This window comes from Polypterus senegalus, chromosome 6, assembly GCF_016835505.1.
Source record: "Polypterus senegalus isolate Bchr_013 chromosome 6, ASM1683550v1, whole genome shotgun sequence".
Taxonomy (NCBI): domain Eukaryota; kingdom Metazoa; phylum Chordata; class Cladistia; order Polypteriformes; family Polypteridae; genus Polypterus; species Polypterus senegalus.
Window position 1 is genome coordinate 125754582 of NC_053159.1, and position 10987 is coordinate 125765568.

Genomic DNA, 10987 nt, shown 5'->3' on the forward strand with positions numbered 1-10987 from the left:
ATACAAGGCATTTGACTCCGGTTTGGGTGACTTTTCAATTATAAATTACATAATCGACATACGTACACACAACAGACGGAGAATGTAAAAATATATATGCATACAAAGTGCAGAATGCAGAGTGCAAGAAATGCTGAAATAAACAGTGAAAAAAAGGAAGGTATTAACCATATGTGAACAGTATTGCAAGACCCTGGGAGGCCTGGAGGGATGAAACTAACCATTTGTGAGCTTGGTGGCCTGTGGGGAAAAAAACTGTTCTTATACTGATTTGTTTTGGCATATATCAATCTAACACGCCTGGCCGATGGAAGAAGTTCAAAAAGGTTGTGGCCTGGGTGTGAGGGGCCAGTAATGATTTTCCTAGCCTGTTTCATGACTCTGGAAATAATACACATCCTGTAAGGTGGGCAGACTGGCACCAATGATAGTTTCAGCAGACCAGTCTATTCACTGCAGCCTGTCTTTGTCATGTTTAGTCACTGATACGAACCATACTGTCATGGACGAGCCAAGAACAGATTCAATGACTGCTGTGTAAAACTGAATCAGCAACTCCTGTGGAAGGTTGAACTTCCTCAGTTGTCGTAGGAAGTACATTCGCTGTTGTGCCAAATTGTGATGGACTCTACATTGGTCTCCCGTTTCCAGTCCAAGGAGATTATAGATCCCAGAGACGTGAAGGTTTCCACAACTTTCACAGCAGTATTAAGTATGGAGGGAGGGGATAATATTGTGGCACCACTTCTAAAATCCACTGCATCTCCACACTTTTGAGAGTGTTTAGCTCCAGATTATTGAGACTACACCAAAGGGCCAGCTGCTCAACCTCCCTTCTGTATGCTAACTCGTCACCATTCCTGATGAGCCCAAATGATGGTTTACTTATCAAACCAGTACACCAGTTAACAAAAAAACAGACCAGTTTAGGTTTCAAGTCGTGGAGGTCCCACTGCCTGTGTCATGAAGACCAGCGGTCACCGAGGCTCTGCATCATTATGGTTGTGCCTGTAGCCTGCAAAGCGTCTGGAAAGCCTGACGATTTATTTGTTTTGATTGGGATTGGTTGCATGATGGTGAGCTGCTCCCATGCCCTGATAAAACGAGTGAGGTCGAAGATCGATTACCTGCCTGACTGTGGCTCAAGGGGTCTGCAACTGGGCGCAGTCGCTAGCCATATTTAAGCGGCATGTGCCCGTCCACGAAAACCGAGGACTTTGGCACGTATTTGTCGATGGCCACTGCCTTATGCGCGGCGGTCTGAACGATTCCTCGGTCGATTTGGAGCCATGCAGGAGCCGCCGTCACCATCCTACACTGCCGCTCCTCCCCTTCACCTAAAAACACTTCCAGTCGCCGGCAGAGCCATGGAGGAGCGCGGTCCGACCGGGGAGTCCGGCGAAGAGGAGCGGGTGACGGGCAGCCCGGGAGATGAGGAACCGCGCGTGTCGGTTTCTCAAAGCTGTCGCTTTCGGCCTGCAGTCTCCGTAGAGCCGGTGCTTTTCTTCTCTATGTTTGCACTGGCGTTGCAGACGCCGCTGTGCACTCAGTACTTGTGGGACCGCATAAGCTTCGATTTGGGCTTCAATGGCACGCGAGAGCGAGGATGCGGCAATCACAGTGGGCCAGAAGACTCACTTCTGAAGGTAGGAGGCAGCGACGGCGGAAAATCGAGAGCCAGAATATAAGGGGCTAAGGCCGTGTAAGTCGGAGAATATACCGGCACTTCCATGAAAGCAGCGTACAGCACGCAGAGCCTAAAAATAGCTTACCAACGTGCCGGGGTCCACGGAGCCGCGTGATTCCGTTCGGTGTCGTGGGGCACTGAGACCGGGGCAATGTATCCCAGCAGTACGAGGCAGGAACCACCCCGGACGGGACGCCAGGCGACACCATGACTGAGCTTTTAGCGCTACACTTCGTAACTAACCGGCTTTAAGATTGTGATGGCCATCACTTCGAAAGCAGTTCCGTTTCAAAAGTATAAACACAAACCCACAAAGGTAAAATCTATGAGGCGAAACCGCAAGAGTGACACAAAAAATAAACAAAAACCACTCATTGTCTTTCTTTTACGAGTCTTAAGGAAAAACGCACAAAACAAATTCTATCATTTCGCCTAGTTTTGTTTATTGTGGAGATTTTTTAAAGGAGACCCTGATGTATTTTCATTCATTTTGATTGCGCACGAGTGGAATTTGCTGATGTATGAGATGTTTTCTAACTCTTCCTACTATATCATGAAAAGCTAACATGGTGGTGGGCTGTTGATTTCAGCATCAGCTTGCACGCCAGGTTCATTTAATTTCGGTAGCAATGCATCGCAAAGGAGACCCAGAGGTATCAATCTAATCTTCCAACTACCTTCATAATCTGCATTCATTCATCTTTTCATTAAAGCTCTTCTTTATTTAGCTGGCGTATTTATATTCTTAGGGTGGCACAGGGCCTCACAGTAAGGAGACCCGAGGTTTCTGTCCCTTTGTAGTCTTTGAATGTTCTCACCGTGTCAGTGTGGGTGTCCTCCAATAGTTTAATGACATGAATGTTAGGTGAATTGTCATTGCCAAATTGCCCATTGTGTGTGTTTACAGTGCAGTATGCAGTATTTCAGGGATTGTACCAGCCTTGTGCCAGGTGATTGCTGCCCTGCACCACAACTCTGGATAAGCGGGTTAGGATAATGGATGGATGGATTTGTCCTCTTGTTCTGCTGTTATAAAGACACTGTAGTGTGTGTTTCACTTTTGTTTGAAAATTGATCATTTCTCAATACCCAGCCATACTTAGTCAGTTTCTTGTAGTTCTCTCACACACCCTTGAAACTTGTACAAAGTCGTGTCGAAGTCTCAGGTTAGCCTAACATTTGTGTGTTTAGGTTGTAAGAAAGTGTAGTGAACATGTACACCCCACACGGGCCAGTATCTGGGCTGGGAGTTGAATGCTGTCTCCTGAAGCGGTGAGGCTGCAGCACTGGGTCGTCACCCTACTACAAAGGCACCCATCCATTTTCTTATCCACTGTGGATTGCAGTTGGCTGGAGCCTCTCCCAGAGTTCGAGGACAATGCAGGGCTCAAACCTGGACAGGGCCTGCTTAATCTGTCTTCAAGGGTCTGGGCATTTCAGTCCTCCTTATAATATCAGATACCAGTCAGGGACTTAATGGAGCACTGAAAGCCACACACATTATTTAAATGCACAGAGCATCTTTTGTACTTTACTACTATAAAAGTTTTTGTTTTTCATATCATGCAAACAATGTCAGTGAAAAGGTAGGCAGAGGTGTACTATAAACACAATGACTGCTGGGAAACAGCATCTTCTAAATTGGCAAAGGTGCAACAGTGTGACTGTCATCAAAAAAATGACGGAAATATTTTTAAATGAACAGGAAAGCAGAATCTTAAATACCACAAAAAAAGAAATTGAGAGCACTATGAAAGAACAGCTTGTTTAATTGTAAAAGGAGTTGGTTTGAATGAAAACAGAGTGGATCAGTTGCAGTGTGCCTGAGAGAGGACCATGAGAGCAGTGGATGAAGGCCAGCCTGCGCAGTACGGTGCTAAGCGGAGATGATCCTCTGGTTTAAGTGCCATTACAGTGAACAGCAGAACAAGCTCTGGCCCAGGTACAGGGCCATCTTACCAGCATCACCAGAAATATTGGGGGCCACTATGCTTGTGGGGGCCTTGGCCAGTGCCCATACGTTAAGGTAGCCTGCCCAGGTGTTTGACTAATCTGCAGCTGGCCTCGTTTTTGTTTCGTGATTCTCTTTGGTTGATTCAACTAGTCATCTACCGTAAGTGAGCGTTTACAGCGGCGCACTGGCAGTTAACGTCACTCCCTCTTGTCACTTAATGACGTGCCACTATGTAGTCCTCTCGATTTAAAGGGACACAGCACAGGAAAATTGTATCTCCTCCTGTAAATCTATTAAAACATAACTGTAATTGTTAAGCCCCATTAGATTGAAATTAGGTTTGCTGTCATTATTGTAAACGTTATTCCCTTCAGGCATATATAAAGGTCATGAAATCCCTATGCAGCAAGTAATGACGACAAGAGGTACACTTTAGTAGACTTGCATCTGAAGTGCAATTGTCTCTCTGTAACTCATTTCCCAATACAGGGATAATACAGAAGAGTTAATACTTGTCATTTGGTACCTGCCCAGCTCTTCCTAAATGAATCAAACCAACAGTCAGCATAGAATATAAAATACCTCATCAGAGGATGAAGAATATCACCTCACAGCACAAAGTTCACAGTGGAGTACAAGCTCCGTATAATCCATGATGTGAGAGATCTCGTATCAGATCCGCTGTACAGCCACAAAGACTTGTACCCCCATGACTGGCAGCATCTTTTAATGTGCCCTTTCTGAACCGGTGGCTGAGCGCTTTGTGACTTAGGGACACTGACTTGCCATGTTTTGACTGAAGATTAATGGTTAAATTTATGTTGATCAGCATTTTTCAGTTTCCTATCTTGTGTAATATAAATATTTCCAAGTATCACTCGTCTTTCTCTGTGGCATTGAGTTAAAATAATTTGATTCAGTTTTATGCCATGCATTAGTTAAAAAAAAAAATGATGGAAATCATACGTTATATTTTTATGGCATATTTGGGCTTTTTCATGTTGGTAGCAGCATGCCTGCAGCGTGCAGAATTTATTTTGTAACATTACCCACTACACTAGGTTTGTTAAATCTGCCCACACGGTGGTGCAAGTTAGCATGAAACTTTGTTCCTCCTGTCTGATCCCCAGAAGCACACTGGAAGTGAACTTGGTCTCACTCTTGGTCTGCTGTTAGTCCACAGCTCTTGGGTATACTGCAACGACACTAAACGTGAAAGTTAGTCTTGTTACCGTAAATACGTTTTTAAGACCCAATCAGCAAGGGATTTACCCAGCACTAACAGCATACTGCAGCTGACCCAGTAAGAACCAGTGGTTGCCAGCTTTTACTCCCCACCAGTTTTCTAACTGAAGGTCCAGCTGTCATATAATGAAGTCTGTGTTTAATTAACACTCCCGTTTGTGATGGCATTCCAAAGTCAAAAATAAAAAATTGAAGACTTGCAGTTTTTTCACAACAGGAATTTCATTGATTGAGTGGAATACCTTCTTCTGTTTAATTTGTCACCTTTGCAGAAGAGTTTGTTAACATGGGTGGACTATAAGGGCAACATCAAAGACACAGGTGTAAATGACAAGATGTTTTAGAGGAGTACATAAGTGAGTATTGTTTCCAGCTTTACAAAAAAAAAAAAGAAAAAGCCATCCACCTGCTGCCTCACAGCTCCAAAGTCGTGTGTTTGAATTCTGAGCTGAGCACATCCTCTGTAATCTGTGTGTGTGAGGCCTGCGATACGCTCAATGTCCTGTCCAGAGTTGGTTCTTGAATTTCTCAGAGACACTTTAACGTCCCACGAGACAAGGAAGTGAGACAAAAGGACAGCTGCTGTACAGGCTTTTAAATGATCGACGTGCAGTGAGACATGCAGATCACACAGCTCAGTGGCAGCAAGTCAGCAGCTGATCCGTCCTTGGTATGCGTTGCAGAGACGCAAAGTGGCTAGCGTGCAGCATGCCCCCGGGTGGGGGGTTTGCGAGTGAAGTGAGTAGGGGGCACAGCCCATCACATATATAATATATAGTGGAGCCGACCCGGACACAGACAGGCGGACATGTTGTTTGTCACCACCACACGTTTATTATATACTCAGCAAAAAAAGAAACGTCCCTTTTTCAGGACTGTGTATTTCAACAATAATGTTTTAAAAATCCAAATAACTTTACAGATCTTCATTGTAAAGGGTTTAAACAATGTTTTCCATGCATGTTCAATTAACCATAATCAATTAATTAACATGCACCTGTGGAATGGTCGTTAAGACCTTAACAGCTTACAGAAAGTAGGCATTTAAGGTCACAGTTCTAAAAACGCAGGACACTAAAGAGACTTGTCTACCGACTGTGAAAAACACCCAAAGAAAGATGCCCAGGGTCCCTGCTCATCTGCGTGAACGTGCATTAGGCATGCTGCAGGGAGGCATGAGGACTGCTGATGTGGCTAAGGCAATAAATTGCCATGTCCGCACTGTGAGACGCCTAAGACAGCGCTACAGGGAGGCAGGAAGAACAGCTGATCATCCTCGCAGTGGAAGAGCCCGGATCTCAATCCCATTGAGCACGTCTAGGACCTGTTGGATCGCAGGGTGAGGGCTAGGGCCATTCCCCAGAAATGTCAAGGAACTTGCAGGTGTCTTGGTGGAAGAGTGGGGTAACATCTCACAGCAAGAACTGACAAATCTGGTCCAGTCCATGAGGAGGAGATGCACTGCAGTACTTCAAGCAGCTGGTGGCCACACCAGATACTGACTGGTACTTTTGATTTTGAGCCTCCCTTCATTCAGGGACACAATAACCAGGTTTCCATCCAAGGAGTTTTTGCGAAAAAATATTTAGCGCTTCAAATTTTAGCTGATGGAAATGCTAATTATCGATAAAATGTTGTACATGTCGACAGAATATTTTTCCGTTTAACTTTAGCGCATAAATTCCATATCGATACTTCAGATGTCGCAAAAACTACATTGGAAACACTTTTGTCGGAAAAAAGGGCTTTAACGCAAATAAATGTGTCACATGATACATTTTCATCACGTGCAATCAAAACGAGAATAGCGGAGCAGTTCGCATGGTCTGATGAAGAGACTCGTTATTTCTCGTGATGATCCAATGCAGTAGCGGATAGGCTGGGTCTCCTGCTACTAAAAGGGGTACCTGAACTCCCTCCACATCAACTGTAGCCTGGGGGTGTCTCTCAGGATGTCTAAATAATACAAAACTGCAAAGGTAATTTACTGTGCCAGTCAAAATATTTAATAAACCGTGTGTTTCATTATTTAAACAATTTTTTCTTATTATTAAATGGCAGATGTTTTAGCATATATGAGAAATTCTCTCATTAATATTAACTTTAGTTTTTTTGATTAAACGTTATTTTGTATTAATTCAAATTTCAGTTTTAATTAAAAAACCTTAAGGGAAGCAGGTTACAGTACTAATTCAGTTGTTATCGCACTGAGAAGGGATGTTGAAAGGTAGGCTCACCTGTACAGATCCGATGCTGCAAACACAGCTGCATCATGGGCACTTCCAGGAGTGCCAACGCAAATGTCTCGTATCATGCACCTGTCATCAACAAGGGCCTGAAGAACAATAGATGGCCACCCTGCGATTAATGTAATCGCGTAGCCTTCCGTCGGGAAGAATAGGCACATGCGTGCCATCCAGCGCACCGTAAATCTGTGGCACAAGATGCACCAAGGAATTGCGGTATGCAATTTCATTGGCCTCCGCTACAGTCGGAAGTCTGATATAACGCCGCATTAATTTTTCTTTAATAGCGGTGCACACAGCATATACACATCGATGGACGGTAGTTTTACTAACCCAAAGTTTCTCCAACTACTCTATACTTGGAGCAGGTTGCCAGCTTGTAAAGGGCGATGGCAATCCGCTTTTGGGTTGGAACCGTGGTCGGTGGCAACCTGTGATGGGCAACATCAGGACTGATGAATCCACACAACATCTCAAACGCCGGCCGTGTCATTCTAAAATGTTGCAGCCAGAGATTTTCTGTGAAGTGTCTCCCACCACCTCCTCCCAGAAGGTCTTATTCCGTCGCTCTCCCATACCCGTGGGTTTCGTCGCACTGGGGTACTTTCTTCGAGCTCTAGGGCTATCAGACAAGCAACTGCTTCATTCTGCTGTCTTCGGATATTATGTACAATTCCAATTATTTGTGAAACTGAAATAACAGTAAGCTGGCAAATTTCAAAAAACTGTCTGAATAATCTCTCCATTTCTTTGTTTAGTGGAGGGTGTAACGTGGGAAAACAAAAGGTAGATAATTTGTGACATACACAAAATTATGTATGGAAACGGCTCAAGGGCAGATTTTTTTTCGCGATACAACAAAACTTATGCGACAGTTCGCTTTGGGGGATGACGCCATCACGCGCACACCATTTTATCGATACAAAGCCAGTTGCATGAAAACAGGCTGGAGACAGCAAATTTCGCACATTTTTTACGTATATTCTGTTTGTCGATAACAAAACGTCGCAAAAAACTGGATGGAAACTTGGCTATTGTGAAACATTTTTAGTTTATGTCTTATGGTGTTGACTCTTTTAGTGTTCATACAAATATTTACACATTAAGTTTACTGAAAGTAAAAACAGTTGAAAGTCAGAGGACGTTGCTTTTTTTGCTGAGTATATATTCAATATTTACAAATATAAAGTCCAGTACACACTCACAAACCCCAATACAGTGTCCTGGCCACACAATGCCTTTTCTTCGGGCCGCCTCCACACTCCTCTCGTGCCTTGTCCTTCTTCCACCCGACTCCAGCCCTGAATGAAGGGAGACGGCCCCTTTTATATTCTCCCGGATGAGGTCCAGGTGATTCCTCGACACTCCTTCATTGGCTACGCCCCAGCGTGGCGGAAGTCACCGGGCTGTTCTCCGGCAGCTCTCCGGCGCCCTAATTCTTTTTCCCCAGCACTTCCTGGTGTGGCGGAAGTGCTGAGGTAACTGAGTCCCAAGGCATTAGGCCTCCTGGCGGTGACCACGGGCCCCCTACAGGGTGGGGCTTCCATGCCCTCAACCTGTGGCCCCCAAAGCAACCAGGAAGATGCCCCACGTGATCCAGGGTGAGACCTCATCCGTCCCTCGGCGGCGCCCCGCCGGGCTGCCCCTGGCATCCCTGACTATATATATATATATATATATATATATATATATATATATATATATATATATATATATATATATATATATATATACACACACACACACACACATATATATATATATATATATATATATATATATATATATATATATATATATATATATATATATATATATATATTGTAACAGAATAAGATGCTTCTCGACCCTTGCACCCTCAGACACCACGCCAGACACTAGGTAAAAGTCCAATAATTATATTTGTTTATAATGATGCAAAGCACCTCTACTCCCAAATACTCCAAATTAACAGCCAATAACAAATCCTCCACTCCCAGGCGCTTAGCCACCTGCCTGCTAACTCAGCTCAGCCATCTGGGGCCTGATCCTTTTATATTCCCTGACCCGGGTGTTCCTTTAACAGTCCACAAGTCCCTTATTCCTTCCAGGTCAGGAAATAAAATATAATGTTTCTCACCCGGAAGCCCGTCGCTCTTCCTTCCTATGGCGAACTTCGGGTCCTTGGTATGAAGAATTCTCCCGGTCCTCCTACGGCTCTATCTCACATTGGCCCCCATGGCATCCAGCAGGCGGTGCACAAAAGAAACTACGTAGTCCATAATGCCTACATTTTACTGGACCTCCATGCAAGGAGGGCTCCACCTGGCTGACAGGGGCTGTTGGCCGAGGTACATGGCGAGCCATATCTTGCAGTACTCCCCAGCGACAGATTCTCTACAAGAGATTAGGGCGTACCCCGGAGAAGTCTTCCTCAAGAGGGCCAGCGTCATCGAGGCTCTGACTGCGTTACCTGTCTGAACCAACAAATGCCAGGGCCAGTGTACCTCTCCCCAGGGGACATTGGCGCACTCGTGACCCGGTCGCTGGCAATTGTAACACCCGACGCCCAGTCTCTGGTTGACTCTTTCCAGGGCCTGAAACATCTCGGGAACTGGGTCAACTCCACCACCCCTTTCCCATGGAGAGTTTTCTGGCCTTCGCTGCTCTCAGCCTTGCCACCACCTTGTCAGAGTTCCCCTCTTTTATTCTAGGATCTCCCAGTTTACTCTGGAGAACATCCTGGTTTAGGTCTCTCTGTGGTGAAAGGGGAAGCCCTTTTATCTACCGCCCTTTGATTATAAACAACATGGGTGAGGGGTCTTTGAGATCGAATCGCTCAAGAGACAGCACACCAACCAGCTGCTTTCTGGCTCACGTGTTCCTTCCCCCGGCCCGCTCCGTGCGTTGCGGCGGCGCCTCTTGCCGGCCTCATTTGGCACCGCTATGATTAGCGGGCCGGATCACTCGTCTAATACGTGCTCACAGTACCGACATTACCTGTACCGCCAAATCCCCTGCAGGCTCGGTCCAATACGCGCGAAAAGGTACTCACGTACTCTTCTAAAAAGGCGCTTCGACGCCCGCTCCCCAGATCTCAACGATCTTCTTAATACCGCCCTCAAAGTCTGCAAATACTCATGCAGACTCGTTAATTTTGATTCCGCGTCAAAAATAATTAATTAGTCGGCCGGGGTTTGACTTGCTTCCTGGTTTGCCATACCCGTCCGACGAGAATAACTCGAACTTCGCCGCTGTCGACGCGTGTTCCCAGCGTTTGTGGGTTCATACGGGTTTCTGGAATTGGGTTCTCTACAGGCGAGGACCGGACGCCGCTCTTTTACAGTGAACTACGACCTGCCTTTGATAATTTGTCGACAATTCGACCAGCCATTCCCAAAACCCTGCACACACCACACTGAGTTGACGGTGCTTGGCTCACCACCCCTTTCCTTCGGAAAAAAATCAGTCCGTCTTTTCTTGAAGTCATAAACGATCACCTTTCCTGAATCATATGGTACTTCCCGATCTCGCCCGGCACCATGTCCGGAAGTCACCGTTATCCGTCTGCTGCCCATTACAAAGCGCCACACACTATCTTGAGGAGATTCTCCTGCATCCCGCAGAACTTCCGGATGATCTTTCGAGGCCTTTATGCGTAGCGTCTGGTAGGTAATTTTAAATAGATTATCTACATTGCAGCACATACCTCGTTGTGTGGGTTTCTTAGATCGAGTCCTCCGATCCGTGTGATGGCCCTATCGCTCATCCAGTGTCGACCACCAGCGAACATGGAACTTCCGTAGTGCTGTTGCCCTGTTTTGTCTTCTTTTCCCACAGACTTGAAAAAGTGGTCTCCTGGCGATTTTCCTGTGT

At 45.5% G+C, this 10987-nt stretch overlaps 1 protein-coding gene across 1 annotated transcript in view; it reads left to right on the forward strand.

Annotated features, from left to right (window-relative positions):
* The first annotated feature begins 1086 nt into the window (after positions 1-1086).
* Positions 1087-10987, forward strand: part of slc46a1 (solute carrier family 46 member 1) — a 26851-nt gene continuing 16950 nt past the window's right edge. The window contains exon 1 of the mRNA XM_039757075.1: positions 1087-1646. Coding sequence (XP_039613009.1) covers positions 1290-1646 — 357 coding nt within the window. The 5' untranslated portion in view covers positions 1087-1289. The remainder of the gene's footprint in view (positions 1647-10987) is intronic.